Source organism: Pempheris klunzingeri, chromosome 8, assembly GCF_042242105.1.
Source record: "Pempheris klunzingeri isolate RE-2024b chromosome 8, fPemKlu1.hap1, whole genome shotgun sequence".
NCBI lineage: Eukaryota > Metazoa > Chordata > Actinopteri > Acropomatiformes > Pempheridae > Pempheris > Pempheris klunzingeri.
Genome location: NC_092019.1, coordinates 2,961,429 through 2,983,184, shown reverse-complemented (window position 1 = coordinate 2,983,184; position 21,756 = coordinate 2,961,429). Strand labels below are relative to the sequence as shown.

The window sequence follows — 21,756 nt, the reverse complement described above, 5'->3', positions numbered from 1 at the left end:
ATGTTGTAAGGTTAAAGTGTTAACAAGTGTTATACGATCACTTTCAGTATTTACTTTTGCTGTTGCTGGAGCTGCTGTTCTATTAAACAGTTTTACTGCCAATATTTATTTCTGTCAATGAGCTCCACACCTTGTCTGTGGCATATATGACCTCATTTTGTATCATTACTATCAGTTTGAAGTTGATTTAAAATGAGTTCATATGAGATGTTTGAATGATATTTTACTTCCAACAGTTATCAGTCGGGGTGCAGCTGATGCCCTCAGCAGTGACAGCTGGTTTGAACATGTGATTTTTGTTTGTTTCACAGCTATTAGCCACTAATGATTTTAGTACAAAGGAACAACAGCCCCCTTTCACTCCAAATATATTACGCTTGATTTAGTTTTATTTTTGGCATAATGGCTTTGTATCATTTAGCCAAATGGAATATTTGTTGCTCTTATGTATAACTGACTAGAAAATCAAACAAAAACGAACTAACTAACCCCTGGTTCACTGATAAATGACCTCTCAGGATGCTCTCTCGTGCTGTACGATGTAGTGACGATGAAGAAAGAAAGAGTTAAGCTGACCTGATAACTGACAAGACGATGTAACACGTGGCTGCGTTTGCAGAGCACGCTCTGCTGCCAGGTGCTGCTGATGTCTGCCACAGGAGCAGAGCCTGCACTCCACCTCACCACAGACGGACCGTCATAGTACGGACTGATCATCCTGTCAGGACTGTAGCCGTCACTGCAGAGATGGTTCAGCCTCAGTGTGGTACCGTGCTCAGCATCCAACCCATTCAGGTACAGCAAACCAATCAGGCGCTCCTGAGGAATAGATACTCGCTCATACTTGTTTTTGATGAGATGACAAGGCTGATATCATTTTCCATATTATCAGATGAATATTTTGCATTCTAGGACACGCCACTTGCTATTTCACTAAATTTGTTATCCTTTAGTAGTGATAAACAGCTTCAGGAAAAGCCCTGCAGAATTTTTCAGTTGCATCCATCAAAGTGAGACAAAATGTGCACACTGTTCCTGTGGAGAATATCATCCGAGTACAGTACAGCCTGACTGTGGACAACACATCTGTTTAGTGTTGCTATGGTGAAATTAGTGAGAGAATCATTGAACTAAAATCCCCTACAAATCAAAGCCTACGCTCTGTGTGCTCTAGGGTTGTTCCCAGCTCTGCTGTTTTCATCAGTTTGTTCAGTTTATTTGTGTAACAGGCTCTAATGCTGCTGCCCTAGCAGATAGCACAGGACACTGAAGTGGCAACACAAGACTGGTAAAACAATATATATACATTACAGTACAGTACCCAAGTTTCCTGAAGAAGTAAAGCCTGATCTGTCCCTTCCTGTGGGCAGCCTCTGCTCCATCCCTCCACCAACTCTACCTGCTGCTCTATAGGATGGAGATGGGATCTGTTGTAGTCCATTCTCTCCTGAACTCCACCACCATCTCCTTCGTCTTGGCCAATGCAGTTAGGCCAGAGCCCCGTGGCCACATGTGACCAGGTCTAAGCCCACACTTTGGCGACTTTACAGACGACATGATCCGAGTTCAGCTGAAATGCAAAGGGCGAAGAGGAAAGGTGTGAGGAAGGTGTGAGGAAGGTGTGAGGAAGGTGCTCTCCCCTGCAGCCACACAAACTGTGGCCTGTGTGCCTGGTAGTCAGTAATCCAACAGGTTGTGGAGAGGTCTACCCACATCTTCTGTAGTTTCTCTTTCAGTGGTGGAGGCTGTGCTGCGCAGAGGATGAGATCACGAAGTGAGCGGAAATGACCAACACAAGGCATTGTGGTATTTTAGGATACAGAAGGTAGAGACAGAGAAGATCAGATATCTTATCCAATGGTGGAATGATGAGCACCTGCTGTATAGACTGCCATAACTGCCTGATAACGTGAGGAACGGATCGCTAATGGAGTGTTATTTTTCTGCTTTCTCTCTTGGAGGCAAACCGATGGAACTCAGACCAGGAGTTAGCAAAGAGGTGTAACACAGGACGGAGCTGCAACACTAGATGTAGCTGCACTGAGGTCACAGGTGGATGAAGCCACACAGGGGATGCAGCACAGGCACACCATTAAGTACCCAACAGGCATCACACTACAGGGAGCTGTCTCTTTCATTTCCTGAGGGCAGGGAGGTTGTGCCAATAACAAGCATGTGACTGACAATAGCAGCTTTCTTCATAAACTATTGCCTGCAGGATTGTTATTAACTCGTGGATTTGACGTCGGGGAAGATATCAGACTGACGTGTTGCACAAGTGAAAGTCCCTGAATTCACATAAGGACGCTGTGAACTGGATGCAAAAGGTGTGAAGGGGACGCAGCAGACACTCACCTCCATGTGGGGAGGGTGAGTGCATGTGTGCGCACCGAGTACATCATGCTAAGTGTGACCACCAGTGAGCGTCGTGCTCCCATGTGAAGGTGAGGATGATTGTGTGTGTGTGTGTGTGTGTGTGTGTGCTATGCCCTGACTAATATGTGCCCCAGTGTTATACAACCATGTAGTTCAAGTGTGTACTTTTTTTTTTTTTATACAGACTGTGCAGCTTTATTCATATGTGTTACCATAATATAATGATTACCAGCTTATTGCTGCGTGTGGTTTTAATTTTGTGTCATTAAAACAGCTTCCTCTTGTTAACCACAGAAAGGAATCTGGACTCTTCAGTTACTCTGTAATTATTCTCCCTTCAGGGCCTCTTGAGGATAAATCTTTCCAAGGTCTTTGATCAGATGCAGCTACTGAGTCAACAATGTGTATCAGGTATTATCTTAACATATATGAAAAGCTTTTACAGCGGTTAAAGTCAAATATGTGAAAAGCTTTTATGGAAAGTTCTTTTTTTTTCTCCGCACATAAACAGAAGCAGTCACTTGCTTAGTTTACACATTATTAACTGCCTTTGTGTTGGACGAAATGAAAGCTCACTTGTAGCTCTACATCACAGGGAAGCTAGAAAAACAACCGCAGACCAAGGCAACACAACTGTATTTTAATGTTAAACAATGTCTCTAATGTTGCATTATGAAATTCAGCAGGAACGCCCTGAATCGATGCGTTCATGTGACAGCTGCATTTGCTTGAAGCTGTGCAGCCTTCAGGCCGATCAGCTGGAGACTAAGAAAATTAAATGTTTATAAATATACGAGCCTGAAGCTTTATCTGACATTATTCACTACTTGCTATATAGTGCACTATATCAACCCTAAAATTACAATTTACTGCTCACTATAAAGTAAAGAAGTGTGTTATAAAAGGAGAAACTAATAAGTGAATGAGGGAGCTTCAGTACAGGATATACTGTTCCCTCACGGACAAACTGCCCACATTTTCAGGCTGGATCTGACAGGCTGAACTCCACAATGTGCTGAAAAGGAAAGGCTTCAGCAGTCTATTACACATGAGCTGTGGAGTGTACATTAGCTGGAGGTCTTCATGAATCCACAGAACTGTTTGTGACCAAGAAAGCAACATTGATTCATCCATCTAAACTGGAGAGCAAGAAAGAAAACCTACCTGGACTGACCTGACAGCAACTGGAGTTCTGAAACTTTTCACAAACTTTTTGGAGAATGTATTTTCATTCTCTTCTGTTAGTTTTCCAAATTGTGATTGTCCCTGCCCCTGCTCAACATTTTCCATCCATCTGGACTACACTGAAACAACAGAGGAGACATGCAGTCATCAAATATAATCAGTAAAATGGGAGTACAGGCTCATGGCTGGAATTATACTTTACCTTAGGTACTAGCAGGAACTTTTGTTGGAGACCATGTCCAGCTTTACCTGACAAGGCAGTAAAAATAACAGACAAACAGCACGAGCAGCAGGAACACCGGCTTTATTTAGACTCGCCAAATCATTGGAGGGCTTCTGTAATTGTGTCTTGAAAAGAAAATTAGCAGTGAGTACATTAAATGGAGCCGCCAGAACATAGTGCCAGTATTCATTATACAGAATTGTTTTTTTACCTTTGTCATAGCAAGAGAGTATTCAGTAATTCCTCCACAACTGTCAGGGGGGGGGGGAGCTTTTGAAAACAGCACTTGAAAGGAACAATGAAAGGCCATAACTGTCCAATATACTGACATACTGTACATCAGTCTAGCCCTTATAAGCACAACACTGTGGATTGCCTTGGAGTGTATACATGAAATATGAACGACACAAGGTCAACAATGGAGAAACAGCATGTAGCATATCAAATAAATTCAATTCAGTTCAATTCAATTTATTTGTATAGCCCAATATCACAACAGTGTCTCATAGTGCTTTACAAAGTTCACTGAAATAAACAAGTGTAAGCGAGCAAACAATCTAATAAAGAGTCCAGCAGTCGATGAGGCCGATGGATCAGTCCGGTGGATCAGTCCGAGGCATCACCTGCCCTTTATGACCCTCCTTCTTCGGGAAGGAAAAACTCAAAAAACCCAGTGGGAAAAGAGAAACCTCCAGGAGCACCACAGTGAAGGAGAGATCCAGCTCCCAAGGACGGACAGGCTGTAGCCTTGGACAGACGCACATCCATTGGCTGGTGGAGAACCACATCAGCGGGACCAGGACCAGGATCCACAGGAACCAGAGAACCACATCAGCAGGACCAGGACCAGGATCCATAGGAACCAGAGAACCACATCAGCAGCATAAATGAAATGACACTCCTCCAAATAAAAAGCCAACCACTGAGAAACCATTATGCAACAGTGATCCAGTTTCCTGTTAGCCGGTGGCGTCTAATACTGTGGCAGACAAGTGTTTTTCTTCCAGTCGACCAGCTCATTTCACTGAAGGTTTAGTCTGTGTTGATCAGTGAAATAAGCTGCTGTCATGAATGAAAGATCTTTTCTCTGGCACAGGGCTGGACGCTACTGGCATCAGAAAAACTGGCTGTAACCTGAGGGCAGACGGCTGGACCTGATGTTGGCTTGCCTTTGTGCGTGATTCAGGATCTGTGATTTGTTTGGAATAAAAGGAAAAACTGAGTCGCAGCTATAATCAGAAGAGTGCCGCCTTTAGAAACTCAAAACAGTAGCTTTTTGCTTTGCCCTGGAGCTCGGTATTCATGATGTTCACTCAACAGGATTAAAAGAAACGAGCTGTGGCACAAACAAGCCCTTGCAGATTTGCTTGTCATCATTAGCTGTAAGCACAGGTGTTAAACTAATGAGCCCTGAAGCTGTAACAACACAGCAACATCAGTCTCGTCAGGATGATGAGTGTCTACTCAGGGTGTCCATGCCTGTTTTCAGAGTGGACGTTAAAAAAAAAACAAAGTGCAGATTTTGATTTCTATGGCTAAAAAAAGGATCTTCAGGATCACCACTTTAAGAGAAACTACGCACTTTTACACTGCACATCAATTGTAGCAGTTCTGACCAAACCCAAGAGTAGAGATAGTATTATCTAGGTTTTACCGATACCAAACAGTTGTGGCACACACACACACAGGGTGGATTAAGCAAAGACACATGGTGGTTGTCACCAGGAAAGTCTACTCAAGGGGGCTGGAAAGGCGGCTTGGATTCAAGAGGAACAATGCAGATTCTGTCCTGCTCTTTACCCTTAGTGGGTCATTGGAGGGGTCATGGGTTCATCTGGTCTATATGAGATTTGTGGACTTGGAGAAGGCTTTGAACGTGTCCCTCGGCAAATATCTCTGCTTTTTGCAGATGATGTGGTTCTGTTGGTTTCCTCAGACGGATTGGTGCGACATCAGCTGTAATGTGGGCGCTGTACCGGCCCGTTGTCCGCCTTAGAGATAAGGTGAGGAGCTTGGACTTGTTTTTGTTGCTAAAATATCGAGTGTGTCTTTCTGGTGATGTCACCTGTGGTCACCAGAGAACGAGTGGATGGTCTGGGAGGAAGTGAAGGGCACAACAGGCAATTGGACTTACTGACTCTCAGCTGAGGTACAGAGCTCTAGATGGGCAACTTCCCTTCTGCTTGCTATCACGAGGCCCAAGGCAAAGACAGACAGCGGCTGGTCCAGGAGGAGGTGCAGTCAGGCCTTGATGAGGCTCACACCACCAAAATAGTAAGTTTGTGACAGCAAGGAGGATGGAAGGTGGCAGTGTGTGCAGGAGAAGAAGCTTTTTTTGGTCTGACGTTTGCAAAGGCCAACATACGTGCTTTGATATGTCTGGTGAGCTGCTGACGTCCCGAGGAATGATGTTGGAGTTACAGTATATTCCAAGAAGCTGCTGCTGCTGCTGGCATCCTGACCAAATGCTGAAGCAGTGTCAAAGCAGGAACCTCCACCCACCTAGGAGGCACACTATAGTCATAAGAGTTGGTGAGGAGCTTCAACCACAGTCAAAGGTATCAGTAGACGTGTCCACTTCCCTAAAACCATTCCACTGGCAGTCCTGAGGCACGACATTGTTCCACTGTTCAGAAACCTTGAGACGGCACCTTACGAAGATCAGAGGCCCAAAGGATAAATAATAATCAGAATGTAGAGCTTACTTTCTATCCATAGAGGTAGGATATTGCTCATTGCTCATTCTGCAGGAGGCATCAGCACTATATCAGAGGCTTCAGATCAGGAGAAGTGATCTGTGGAGTATTGCTGCAGGGGCACACGTTGGGGGGGCTAATCAGCCACGGCTGGGTTGAAGGTGTCTGAAGTTGAAAGAAGTGTCATGTAATATTTAGCTGGTCTTTTGTGAAACAGAAACAGCGCAGGTGTTGGTTTGTTTTTAAAGTGGAGATGTTTTTCTATGCATAAAGAGCAGCTGTGTGCAGAAGAATGAATGAAAACAGCAATACAGTGCAGCGTGATATCACAGTGTTTCCTTCCTCTACCAGCAATGGGACTAGTTTCTAAGTCTATGGGGCAGTAAAACAGGTCTAAGCTTGTGTGTAGTTACTCTTTAAAAGGTAAACTAAAGTCTCTCAGTCCTCTAAAAACTTTAGATTTTAAGACTCTGAAAACTTAGTCTCTCAATCATTGTCAATTTTCATGATTACATCTGATTGGAGTTTAATTTTAAATTCTCCATATTGCATTTTATTTCACTGCAGTGGTTTCAAAAGATAACTCCTATAGCTCCTCTATTTTAAAATCTGAGCACTATTTTTACATCATTTGGGTTTGAAATGACTGGTGGGTACAAAAAGTTTTAGAGTTCGTCCAGTAGATTGCCTCAGAAGCTGCACAAATGCTGCCAGCTGTAATATAATCCTCTGGGGCAACCGTGACAGTCAAAGCACATCCACTAAAAGCGCTCTCTTTTGGCACTGACAGGCTCAGCTTGTTGCTCAAAGTGTCTGACAACAATATGGGAAGAATCTCTACAGAGATGGGCCTGGAAGATCCTTTCTGTTTAACCAGTAAAAGCCCTTAAATTGACAAAAACAGTCATTTTACCAGACAGAATGCAGGAGGTGCTGGTGTACCACGGCTTAAAGCACAGAGTCCATTTGTGTAATGTTTGACTTTGGCATTTTAAAGAGTTAGTTCAGATCCAAAGTAATGTTTTAACCTGTCAGTTCAGATCGAACTAATGCTTTAAAACACTCCTTGTTCTGCAAGTTAATGGCTGTTTTAGTCAATAGAGTCTGGTGGCTTTGAACCAAGCGATTTAATGGCTGATATAAAGTGCAGCCATTATAACTGGTTCACTGCAGCCGGCTGAGGTGATGCACTATTTATACCTACCAATCATTGTAAACAAAAACATGTGAAAATTGAAATAAAATAATAACCTCAAACTTTCCAGCAACTGCATCCATGTAACTGGAACATTAAGATCTTGATTTAGATTTTTTGAAGGTTTTGTCAAGTCTACATAATCTTTCTCAGTGTGTTTTAGTGCTTTTATTTTGCACTCATTCACAATGCTTCAACTCATCGTTTTCATCAAGTCTTTGTTTCGAACACTGACCAAACTGTAAAGAATCTTACTGCACTGGGATTTTGTGATTTTCTATACAGCCCATCAAAGCCTGGCGTGTGTAGTCTGCTGTCAGCATCCATGGTGCATAGAAATCCAATGTTCCTTTACTGACGATCAAAAATGTATAAATTAAAACTGACGCTCTCTCTCTCTCACTCACTCACTCACAGGTGCATACACACACACACATAGTCTTTGCAGGGGGGAGCTGGAGTCAAGGCAGAACTCATCAGCCCTGAAAAGCATGGAGCTCCTCTTCAGTGAAACCCTGCTGCTTCAACAACCTGAAAGAAGACAGAAGACAGAAGACAGAAAAGAAAGTCAAGTGTCAGCATGAGAAAAAGCTTGAAGATTCTTGGAAGGAACTGAATATCCCTTCACTGTGAGGTCCACAGTGCTTAAAACTATAAATAGTGATGATGTACATTTCATAAAATCAAGGAACTAGTAGTAATTGTTATAATCATAGTCTGCTTGTGTCTGATTTTGTTGGAGTGAGTCCAGTGCTATCCTGACTGACTGTTGCCAACGCTCTGACCTAAAAAGTAGTATATTGGAAATATCCTAGAAGATGCACTATTTTCTAATGATTCTAAAAAAACTCAGAAGGTTATATTACACACCCTATTGTCAGCTCTGTAAAGGCAGTCGGACCGCACATGCACACATAGCATTTGGACCCATCTGGCCTGTTCAGGAAATCCTTGAGCATGGATTCATCCACCCGACCCCTCCTGCCAGTCCAGCTTTCACAGGGCTCAGAGAGGACGTACTCCACCTGAAACCTGACACACACACACACACACACAGCAGAACAGTTAGTAAAACTCAAATTCAGCTGCATTTCACACTTCCAACATTACAAATGTGTGTCAAGCCTAAAAGCAGAGTGTACATTTACACGATTCATAGTCCCACAGTGTGATTCACAGTGTGTCAACATGTGTCACACTATGTGCCCTTCATCTTCCTCAACCACCTGCATGTCCTCCCTCATCACCTCCATAAACCCTCCTCTTTGGCCTTCCTCTCTTTGTCCAGCCTGGCAGCTCCATCTTCAGCATCTCTCCTCTGCTCGTGTCCAAATATCTCAGTCTTACCTCGTCTAAGCTGAGCCGTCCCTCTAGTGTGCTCATTCTCTATTCTTATCCAAAATCTTAGCATCGTTAACTCTGCCACCTCTGCTCTTGTTTGTTTCTCACCCTTATAAAAATATATTCCTACAGTGTTTGTATTACTGTGTTTAGGGACGCTTATTACCACGTAATAATCAGTATGCTTAAAGGCTCACCCTTTCTCCTGCCTTTCTTCCTCTGGTTTTATTTTTCACAATTTCACGACCGCCCACATTATGCAATCCTCAACCATACTTCCCTTGAACACTCCACCACCTTTTATTTAATTCCTAATGAATAACATTTGCAGGCTGAGTTGTGACAGGGACAAACAGTGTAAGGCTCACACAGCTTCAGTACCTTTCATTATTAGCAGCCACTTCATCAAGTTCCCGCCGCCACAGAATGTCCTCCTCTTGTCGGTTAAAGAAGAGCAGCTTGGTTTTTCTGAGAACACACAAACATGTTGGGGATTATCAGGCAAAGCTTTGGTTTTCTATGCAGTGACACAAACAGTTTTGAGAAAACAGGACAAGGACTTTTTTTTTTAAAAAACAAAACAAAAAAGAGAGGAAAGGAAAGACACATTTTAGTTTTATCAAACAGTCACAGCTGTCTCTTTAAAATTCCCCATTTCACAGCACAAACATTTCACCTCACAGTCCTTCAACACTTTCAATTCTAAATTATCCCAGATTTATGATATCAAATAAACTTGTGAATAAGGGATGTGCTGAAGTAAATGTGAGTGTTAAAGTCTCTCTTTGAACCAACAGTACTTTAAACATGACACATAAAACGGAGAAGATAAGCGAGTAACAAGATAAACTCATGCACGAGGACATAGTCCACAAGTCAGGAATAGAAGGGAGGAAAATGAAAATAGAAATAAATACATTTTAGTAAGTTGACAAGAGGTACAAAACCGCCAGGGGAAAATCTGATCTCAGATTAACAACTTCAAACTGGCTCTTTCATTTCATAGTTTATTACATTGATTTTATTTTTCCTTTGTGCAGACTGAGATATTAAATTTATCTTAGTGATCTCAGAAGGCTATACTATATAGATGTAGACACATTAAATTCAAACTTGTTCTGTGCCGGAACAAACCCTTTGTTAATAATCAAAGGAAGGGGAGCATATCTGAAAGGGGGTTTAGTTATGCAGGGATGGAGGCAATGTTGTGAAAGAGAATAGAACACAATTAATACGTAAATAAATAACAATAAAGGATCAGAACCACAAAGGATGTAATTCTAATTGTTTGGGCATCTTTGGTTCTGATTCTTCTGATGGCTCCCACCTGATGGTGTCAATGTCCTGCAGGGCCACTCGAATGAGGCGAGCCATGGGCGTGAACCCCGTGCCTGCTGCTAATAGGTAGAGGTGTGTGACATCACGAAGGGGGCGGAGACTGAAGGTACCCTCGGGGCCGCTAACGGATATATGGTCGCCTAGAAGGGAACAACAGAAGGAAGGGACGATGAGTGTTTTTAGATGGTATTCAGTTTCTTTTTTTTTGTTATACTGACATTATACATTATGTAGGGACCATCCTTGTATGTGAGTTCATACAGAGGAACACAGGACAGTGCGTTTCCACTTGACCTCTAAAGCAGGCCAGAAATAGCTCCTCTTGGAGAGCATATGAAGGTACAGCAGGAGATTAGTATTAGGCAACATCTGCAGGAGGGCAGTACTAGAAAATAAATGCCATCAGACCTCTATTAAAGCTTGGTTTTGACCATGTTTTATGGTCAGAGCTATGTGACCGGTGTAACTGTAGTTGTCCTCCAAGAGGGAGGAGGGAGGAAGAAACAAGGAGAGGAAGGACCCAGGGACAATTAAACCAGCTGGAGAAGCATGACGAAAAAGATCAAAATCATTTCATTAATTCTTCAGCTGTTCAGGTAGTAAAACGTAAGAATGACAAACAGAAAAGACAAACACAATGTGTACACAGGCTGCATATTAAAGAGCTTAGCACACAACCATTGCAGCTACGCCTGTAGAACAGAAGAAAAGAGAGTGTAAACAGCTGTTAGGTGGACGTCAGTGGAAGTTGTGGACGTATCATAACTGGATACGATGCCGCTGCTCAGCCTTGCATCCAATTTTTCCCAGTGGCCACTCGTGATAGTGCCTCAAAAAATCCCCTGCAGCCCACAGTTTTACCCACAGACCAGCTCTGTATAAGAGACTGTTGACCGGACACTATTTTTAAGCTATGATGGTTTAATTTTAGGAAACTAGAACCTTTTAGGCATATGTGCCAAGTGAGCAATCTTTATTGGACTGAATAGGTGCCATCTTTGGTCCGCTGTCTAGGTCTTATGATACATCGATGGTGTAGATATGATCTAATATTAAGAAAAAATGGGACCAAAGTTCACTAACAGACCACGAGCCGGACTCGCTGCTAGATTCACTCAGCCTTTAGTGTGATTTTTATGCAGTTTCTGAATTATAAAGGACGATGCTGCACCCGTGCAGAGACAGAACATAATCAGGAGCGTGTTCATTTCTGATTACAGTGGAAACCGCTTATTTTGATCATGTCTGACTGGGTCAAACTGATCACTTTGATTGTTATAAACATTTTTAAAAAACATTTTCCCCATTTTTCTTTCTCTATTCCTCAGACAGATTACCACCACCATATTTAGTACAGTACTCATTACATGACCAAGCATCATCCATCCTCTTGACAACGACAGCTCTAACCACAGGTGCTTTCCCTGAGCTCAGCGGTCAAATTTGGCCAGTTGAGCCTGAATTCATAAATCACCTGAAAGTGAAACGAGAAGCACCGAGAACTATTGTTCGTTTAAACAATCGTGGCAACACACTTTGCCTGGTGTCTGTGTTGCACCTTGTGTGTGTCTGCAGCAGAGAGTGCCTCTGTCCCATCTGCAGGTGCATCAGAGGGAGGATTAGCCAAATAATGTGATATAAAGGACACAATTTGGGTTTGGAAGTACTCTGCCTCTGAGGAGCAGGTGCAAATAGTGCAGATGTACTAAAGGATGAATTAATCTTTATTCCATAGAACTGTCAATGACAACGACTGTGGGAACCACAAATTAGTTGAAAGAACATCTAACCCTCAGTCCTTCTCTCCCACATCATCCTCTTATTATCTCCCACATTATCCATTCTTCTTCTTTCCTCACGACACACTGGCTGCTTCTTACCAATGTGCAGGCTGTTGAGGTGTGGGGTGAGCACCCCGTCAGGGTAAACTTTGATCATGAGGTAGTAGTCTGATTCCTGTGATGAGTGGTTGGAGGCTGCTGCTGCCAGGTTCGGATCTACTGGAGTGTATGGCCTCACTACCTCGGTGTCTGGATGTGGAGAAAAATGAGACTTCCTATAATCACACTGTTAAGTCCACTGTGTTCCTTCAGAACAGCTTCAGTCCTCCTCTGTCAGTGCATTATTAATGATTTGATCTGTAAAGGGATCATTAAAGTAATTCTGATTCTGATATCCCTGCATCTGCACTGATGTGGCATTTAAGGTCTGCATAAAGTAGTTTTCCTCCACCTACAATGTTCTCTCTCCATGATAATAATATAACACGTCATAAATCAGGATTTCATCATGTTTGTGTTAAGACATCATGTTAATTATTGCATGAAAAAAATATTTATTAACTAAGTATTGTCTGGATCAGTACATTTTAGTATCCCATCATTTTCATAAAAGATTTTGCGAGAGTGGGCTTCATATTTATTTCACAATAAACTATGTTTTTTTCCGTTTTACAACAAAAGCAAAAGATATGGTCAAAAGGCTTACATTTAGGATTTCACACTATAAGAGATGTATGCTAACTTTTATCTATTTAGACAAGTTAAAGTACATTTCTACATGAGGTTTCTGTCACAGTACAAAATGAGGTAATTAATAAGCTTGTTAATAAACAATAACAGTAATAGTATGTATTCATTGTAGCTGCCATCGAAGTCAGCGATGCAATTTAAGTTCATTTAATTATTTTAAGTAAAAAACAAGAATAATTTAGTTAATAAAATAATATTTTATGTTGTTTTATAGAAATAAGCTTAAAAGATTAAAACACACAATGGTGAATATTGTTTAAAAATGAACCTTTATGTGAAATGTTGTTACCTTGTTGGGGTCAGGTAATATTTTTTAGATGCACTAAAGCAGACGCCACACCTGCTAATACTGTGAGTCCATAAGAGGACTGGAGAGCGCATTGTTTTTGTTTTAGTTTATGCGGCCAATGAGGTGTGAAACATCTGCCTATTTTAACATTGTGCTGTTTGTGTTTATTATGCGTTTCTTTGTCATTTTGTGCTCCGACTTATATATTTGTATATTTATTTATTCAGTTCTCACGGCATTCACGGCACTGTCATTTGGAATAAATGTCTGTAAGAAAAAGAACGCCTTGTCGTCTGTAATTAAACTGGAGGGGAGTTACATTCATATTGCATGAATGTTTGTGTAACCACAGTCTGAATCAATGTTTGTTTAGAGCCCAGCGTGATGTTGTGGTCAGAGGTTATTGGTTGTGGATGATGAGGAAGTGTGCTTACTGATGTTCAGGTTAGCCTTGGTAGATAGCCTAACAATACACTCAATATACTGCCAGCTCACACTAACGCTCTGGCAGGGCATGCAGGGCTCAGCACCGAAGGTAGCAGCATCAATGTTTTCCTCACTTGTTTATATATACAAATTCTCTTTGGTGGGTCAAGCGAACACTGTTTGAATGGTGTCTGTTTTGCTGAGGCAAAGAGGACGACATTCACTGTATTCAGTACGGTGTCGTCCACTGCCCGCTTCCTTACCTTGAATGAGGGCTTTGAGGTAGACATGTTTCCCAACAGGCACGTGCCTGACAGTCCCACGGGGAAGTTGCAATCTGAACACATACGTGTTATGATTTACCTCAGTCTTAGACACCAGCATACAATCCCGATAGTAGAGAGCTGTAAAAAGGAGATCATTGATTTAGACTCATATGCTGAATGTTGAGATGAGCCTAGTGGGTACAAAGGGTTTTGGAAGTGGTCCAGTATTGGTCCAGCTGGCAGCTGAGAATGGGCTGCCAACAAGCTACAATGACTGTAATCTAATCCTTTGGGTCAACCACGCCACTCAAGTCACGTCCACACCAAGTGTTTATTTTTGCCACTGACAGGCTCAGATTGTTATTGGAAGTGTCTGACGACATTACAGAAAGGATTCCTACAGAGAGAGACCTGTAAGACCCTTTTTGTGTAATCAAAAACAGCCGACAGGTTCAAAGCCACCAGACTCCACTGAAAAAACTGAAAATTTTAGCTCACTGAATGAAGGAGTTTCTTGGTGAGCTGCTACTTTAGTTGATTAGTTTGTTTGTGTAATCGTGTGACTTTGGCATTTTCAAGAGTTAGTTCAGATTTAAACTAATGATTTAAAACACCAAAGCACCACAGCAACTAGACTAGTAACTCCCTTGTTCTGTGAGGTAAAATCGTTGTTTTTGTCAATGGAGTCTGGTGCCTTTGAACCAAGCCATCTAACAGCTGTTTCTGGTTAAACAAAAAGGATATTAAAGGTCTATCTCTGTAGGGATCCTTTCTGTAATGTTGTCAGACACTTTGAATAACAATCTGAGGCTGTCAGTGGCAAAAACAAGCACTTTTGGTGGCCTCAATAGGATTATATTGCAGCTACTGTAGTCCACACATGACTGCTGGCTGAGGTGATCTACTTACTTTCCAGTCATTTCAAATTTTAAAAATGCCAATGTTATCTTTTCATTTCCTGCACATCCAAGTGACTAATTAACATTAACATTTAAATAACAGGCTACAAATAAGGAACATTTTGAGATTTCTCTGATCTTGGATCTCACCTCTGTCTTTTTTGCGGAGAAATGTATTGTGAAATTCCAGCGGCTGACCAAGACTTGTCCATTTTCCTTTTGCTTGTTTGCGAATGGTGACCTGGATCTTTCCCACAGAGAAGGCAGTGTGGACTGTTGAAGAAATGACAGTTTAAGAACAAGACAATAATAGAGGCTTTGATTTTCAGGAAATCAAGATATCGTCTTACCAGCAACATTTCCCTCAACTTCTTCAGCTAGACCTGCAAGAGCACGAAAACACGGATTTTACAACCAAAGTCATGGATACATCAGCATAACTGTGTCGCATGTGTGTCTAATCACACATGTGAACTACTACTACTTGGACCTGAGTCCAGCAGCCATATTTCAGAGTTCTCCTTAATTTAATATATAGAGGAGGCAATTACAAGGTAAAACTGTCTAATACAAGACCACAAACTACAGCTTAAAAAATCCCAACAGATTTTGATCAACTACTCTGTGATATGGTGTAAATATAACTTTACAAGACTGTGACACTGGATTATCACAATTTTCTGGTAACTCAGCACAGTGTGGGATTGATGTTGACTTTGTGAAGCACTTATTTCCAACCTGATAACCAACACTAATATTCCACTATTATTCCAAATATGACGATACTCTGAATTTAATATGCGTCATGTAAGCACCATATCCTGTTTTGGTTCTCTGAATGAGACCTTATTTCAAAGACAGCATTTTCTGATTTGGACATGTCGATATTAACAACCCAACAGTTTCCAAGGCTGGGGTAGAGATGCACGCCCAAAAGAAAAGCTCACATGTCCCAGAAACACACCCCCACTTTGAAAGACTTGGATATCAATAGGTTTTTGGATATGCGCAAATATGGCACTGCTGAGCTTTTTAAACAAGTGTGAAAGAGAGCGGCTGTGCTTGCACAATCTAGATGGCCATCAATGGAAAAACTTGAAAAAGGAAGGCTACATTTAAATGGGATATTAATAGATGTTCATTTTCATTAACAGCTTAGTAGGAATATTTTCTTTGTTGGAATAAGGGCAAAAAAAATGAGCCACACTCGATTCTTCTATATCACATCATGTTTGTTACAACCATAGTCAGTTCTCTGTTACAATTTTAAAAAAGTGTTTATTATAACTCCAGAATATCTGTTGTAAAGATGGAGAGACCATAAGCTATGTGGCATTAGTCTGTTTACTGATCTTCTGTCTGCACAGGTGTACAGGAAGTTAACTGTACCTGTATTAATCATAATTTACTGGATGACCGCCCTCTAAAAACAAAAAGTAATCCAGGCACTAACAAGCACGTAAGTTAACTTTATTTATATATTACTGTGAACTACACTGAGTGTCCTGCGCCTCAGTGTATCTCACTTGTGTTTCTGCAGAACGCAGCAAAATAAATGGTAAGAAATCACATCTCTACTCACGTATATGTATCATGTAGGACATTTTCCCCAGCAGCACTTCCAGTCGTAGAACTCCCGCCTCCAGGTCGATGATGGTGCAGCCTGAGCTGGGGATCTAACAGAAAATAAGAACATGCATAAATGTGTCATCGCCTCTCCTTCAAACTTTTATTGAAATAGACGTGCTGTTACAGGCTTCAAAGCTTTTAAAAGAAATTCTGCAAGAAATTATGTTTGATGAACCGGCTGAGAGATGCAGCCCAGTCGTGCTCCCCTAAGCACTCCCAGCCCCCACAGCCTCACGAAGTGAAGATCAAGAGGGGTCATTAAGCCTGCAGAGAGAGGCAGCGGCAGCAGCAGCAGGGGGGAAACTGTCAAGAGTCATTTCTGGGTCATTTTTGCTGCTTGTTCTATATCCATAAACCGTTTTCAATCACAGTGTCCACTGTGTGCCTACTGGGCTTCGACTGAACTCATTTGATGCCTCATGAATGTGCATGTGATCGATGAGTAATTACCTTCCTTTTAGCATAAACCACCAGGTGGACGGTCGCATCAGTTTGGAACCAGTCGTACCTACAGGAACAACAGCCAGCAGATAATTACGTCCCTGACTATGTACCAAATTGTTCAGCTATGACGTGTCTGTAGCATTATTTGTATGGTCTTTCATACCGAGGCCGAGAGTCTTTGTCTGGGGGAGGAGCCAATGACTTAGGTGGGGCGAGGCTGGTCGCTGATGGAGGAGGGATGACAGCTGAGGAGATAAACAGGAAAGATTAGGGTTCAAATTAGGGTTAGTCTAGTTAAGAACACTTTGCTATTATTCAACATATTGAGCTTTCATTAAATATTCTACATTGTTAGTCCATGAAAACCAAATAACAAGCTGTAAATTAATGGTAACCATTACTGAAGGAAACATTATTCTTTAGGTAGATTTGCAAGCAATGGCTGCCTGCCTGTTTTCACTTCTTTTAATATTGGTTGCAGAGAAACTTGCCTGACACAACAGTGTTGGAAATTCCATTTTGAAATCTCTTACATGTTGCTTTATTCAAGTGTTTCGTAAGAAACTCTGACGTCAAAGTATTAAGTCAGCTGAAAGCTGCTGTTCAGGACACAACATTGGATTTTGCACTTTTATCTTGTATTTGCGACATTTTGGTGCAAAAGATCTTCAAGTGTCCAAAGGTAGGTAATCAACTTGCCAAACAGTGGCACATATTGGGAACTACTTTTAAGGTAAGCTGAAGCTGTCAAGAGATGACGATCAGGAAGAAACGCCCAGTGTGAGAAGAGATGTTTTGGGATAACTTGATAATGATGTTGTTCAGGACGTATCAGCAAGATCCTCGCAGCCTTACAATCTTCAACCAGGGAAAATGCAGTTTTGCAGCAGGGATGATTTACATCTTTCACAACTGACAATGTTTTGCATGTATGTTTATTTTTGAAGCCACAGAAGTCGCTTGCTAGTGTTCACTTCCTACTGTGCAGCTGACAGTGACATACAGCAGTGATGTTACTCTCTCCTGCTCCTGCTGAGAGTAGCTGCAAATGTACAAGTAAGGGATAATGTACAGCGAGCTGGTCATTATTAGGAAATGAACCCTAACAGGGTGATGCAGGACAGGTCTTGAATCACTTTGAAAAGGTTTGATTTGCTCACTGATATCCCACTTCGTACTTAGGAAATCTACAGTCTGTCACAAAATACTGATTTAAAAACGATTTTGTTGATTTAAAAAATGATTTTATTGCTTCCACTAACAGAACTGCGTCCATATCAACTGTCTGCTATACAGAAATAACAGGCTGTAAAATGTTGTGACTTCATAAATTACCCTCAGGTCTTCTCCTGAGTCAGAATGTTTTTAGATTTAGTTTAACTATCAGTGTAATTCCTAGGAGAGATGGTAAGACACTTGACAAATTCAGGCCATGCATTTGTTTTGTTAAAGAGAGAGAAGCTCCAGTGATTGCATGAGTGGGAATGGGACACTGAGCTGCTGCTTTAACTGAGGTATCAAGCAGCCCCTGGTGCCCTCTTCTGTGCACAACCCGAAACCAAAGACTGAGGAAGTACCTTTAATGGCTGCGGCGGCTTTAGTTGCCATCCTGCCCACCAGGCACTCCTTTAACATGGACTCATAGTTCACCCAGCGATGGACCTGTACACAAGGACATGCATGTTACCGTGGCAACAGATTTAAGCGCTTCACAGAACATCATCAAACCTTGCAGCTCACACACTGCAGCCAAAACTAAACACGTTCCAGTCACACTGCCCACCACACACACATCTATGTATTTTTAACATACAAACAGAAACTAAGTTGACTAAAATCTAACTGGATAAATTTTCTTAAAATCTGGGAACTTTTGAATGTGGGTTTTTGGAACTGGATTGCAGAGCTGCAGCTCATTATCAGAGAAGCTGCAGGTATGAAATGATACCACAGTTTCTTCACTTGAACAATCAGCGTGGGGTCATTAAAAGTTTTTACTGTGACGTTGACCACACATTGTCCATGTGAGCCTGTAGCTTTAAAAAAATAACATGAACACAACAGTGCTTTACTGTCTCCCTCTCTTTCCATACCTGGTCAAACAGCTCAGTGCCATCTATCCCTGCTGCCTTCATCAGCTCCTCCTCCCCGCCAGGGTGGTAGTCCATGTAGGGGGTCACATTGTAAACCATACCTGAAAACATGTAGAGAATAAAAAGAGATTTTTGTGGAAAACAATATCACATATTATAATTAAAACTATTGAATATTAATCAGTAAAATACTTTTTTTTATTTGAGGAGGGATTCTGTGCCAATTAAATTACTATTTATCACAGCAGAAAACTCATAAAACTGACACACTTGAGTAGTTTTACAAAGTCCAAGACAATAAATGATTTCACCATCAGTGTTTGGAGACTCAACATTTGTCACAGACTGCTTTACAAACTGCAGGTCTTTTAAAAGAGGCTTTGACTTTGCATTATGATGCCAGTGCTTTTGAAGGACAACCCATACTGGAGACTAAAAGTAAGGATATCTCTGTTTCAGTAATTCAGATCATTATTTTATTCTCTTTTTAACTGTGTCTTCCAAGTCCCCAAAGTTTATCAAAGTGCAATCCTAATACTGCAAAATGTGTCCAACACTTGTAGAAGTCTTGCAATGTAAGCTTACACAGGCCAAATAAATGCTTCTGCCTCCAGGCAAAATTTATTTTCCAAAAAGTGCTGCATCTTCCCTCGTAAAGCATTTTGATCCCTCGTACATGCACTCACACATATTTGCTAGGCACGTAGCTAATGTTAATAAAGGTCTGTGAGGGTTTTCTGCTTTGGTCTAATGGATAATAATGGGCATCTCTGTCTGCAACACACCTCTCTAAATTCCACTATAGTCAAGGCAAAGTGGGATCAAGTGTCATCGAGCTGACATCAAGTACTCTCCAATCTGCTAAATACTACAGCTACCATGCGGGTCATTCATCTGCTTCTCTTAGGTGCATGTCAGACCACGCAGACTCACCTCTTATGCAGGTCCAGCAGTCATCTCTTTTGTTGTGTTTCTGCAGCTCTTCCTGGGTGACTTCAATCAAGCGTCCTCTGAGCCCTGTCAGATCTTTTCCACTCTTGGAAAACCGAATCCAGTCCATTAGACTGTGGCCAGGCTTCAAGGCCACCTAGTTAGGGCCAGAGCAGAGTTGTGTAACATTAAGACAGGTTCTTTCTTCCCCTCTGTTGATGTGTGAAAGCATGTCTGATTACAGCTTATTGCTAACATACCACACATACTGATCAATGCCACTGTTATTAAATGTATCACTACTGTAATTATATGCATGCCGAATTGAAGACAGGACCTGAAGGTAAGCTAGACATGACTTTTTAACTATTATTACTATTATTTGTACTTCTGACACTCTAGGTTAAAATTAAACTCTCAGGTTTTACAACGGAGTTCGGTGTACTCTCTGTGGAGCGGACACCCGGTAGTGTTACCTTGTTCCTCCCGGACTGGCCGGACGGAGCGACCCGCTGCTGGGAACTCGGAGCCGGGAACGACTGGGTCGGGATGTTCAACATGTTGTGAACGCTTCGGAGGCAGCCCCAGTTTCTAAGAAAACCTATTCAACCAACAGCGAACAGTTTACCACACATGAACGACAGCTTTCACGCTGGCTGCTTGGTGTTTTTGGAACAAGTTCCTCCCTCGTTGAGAAACATCTCTGTCAAAACTGTGTTGAGCAATGCAGCTTAGCTACGATGCTAAGCTAAGCTAGGCTAACAGGACATCACGCGCTAACTACTTTGCTAACTGATGACGGCAAGTTAACTACGTGTCGTCACATTAAATTTCGCTTAAAGTTCATATCTGCCGTGTTAATCGAACAAGTGAAGTCACTAATTGTTCGCTATCTATTGATTAGTTGCGAGTTTCCTGCCTCTATGGCTCCGCCACAGATACATATGCGTCGGGTAAAGACTACAATAATTGTCGCACAGCTTGACAGCGACGTCAACAAATGATGTCATCGATGTGCGACAGTCCACCGTTGCCCTCTACTGTTTGTATCAGACATAAATTTGGAAATAACGCCAATATTCACAAGTAGAAGTGTTTGTTCTTCTAAGACTGTGGCTTTTTTTTTATCATGCAGGTATTTTGAACTGCCATAGCTGTGATAAGTTTAATTAAATAGGTAAGGTAATTAATAACTTGACTCAGGTAGACATGGTGCATGCTGGGTCACCAACACGTCACAACACTCATCATTAATGTTATTAATACTACATCTAATTTTTTTTTTTTCAAATTGACCTGAAAAATGCCAGCAGCTCACCTGAAATCAATCTGTTGAAAAAAGTGGTGACAGATCGGCCTCCTCTTGGCTCACTGTCATCATCATCATCATCATCATCCTCCTCCTCTGAGTCTCGCTGGTTTGCATCTGACATTGTGCAAACATGGTATCACAGCATGCAGCTTTGATGTAGCATACCTGTACAGTACAATACAGTGTGCCTCTGACTTCCATTAGAGCAAGTGAAGGGTTTGTTTTTGAGAGGCTAATCTGTTAAGAGGATCTGTGAAGAGTTCTCTGACTTCAAAATAAAAGTCCATGTGCGCCTATCAAAGAGGCTGAGCTTTTGTCTAATACTGAGGGGCTGAAAGAAGTTTTGTTAAGTTGCATTTCAGTGATCTAGCGTGCACAAAAACAGAGCCCAGGAACCGGCTCACCTGAATGAATTAATTATCACACCTGTGCTCTGAAAAAGGTTCACGCTTAATTACACAGTCACACAGCAATGGTAGGCTTTGTTATGACTGCATTGTCCATAAGATGTGTCACTGCTGTACACAATATTTAGACAAAACAATGCAAACACATTCACAACTTAAACTTGTAAACTTAATAT

At 41.7% G+C, this 21,756-nt stretch overlaps 1 protein-coding gene across 1 annotated transcript; it reads right to left on the bottom strand.

Annotated features, from left to right (window-relative positions):
• Positions 1-7,828: 7,828 nt before the first annotated feature.
• cyb5r4 (cytochrome b5 reductase 4) lies at positions 7,829-20,808 on the bottom strand. The gene is made up of 15 exons (XM_070835404.1): positions 20,338-20,808; positions 19,865-20,018; positions 18,932-19,032; positions 18,416-18,500; positions 17,002-17,083; positions 16,845-16,902; positions 16,348-16,441; positions 15,116-15,148; positions 14,916-15,038; positions 13,864-14,004; positions 12,235-12,384; positions 10,344-10,494; positions 9,398-9,484; positions 8,546-8,707; positions 7,829-8,206 (listed from the first exon to the last, which is right to left on the bottom strand). Exons 1-15 carry the CDS (start codon positions 20,419-20,421, stop codon positions 8,152-8,154), a joined length of 1,560 nt encoding a protein of 519 aa, XP_070691505.1. The 5' UTR covers positions 20,422-20,808; the 3' UTR covers positions 7,829-8,151.
• Positions 20,809-21,756: the final 948 nt, after the last annotated feature.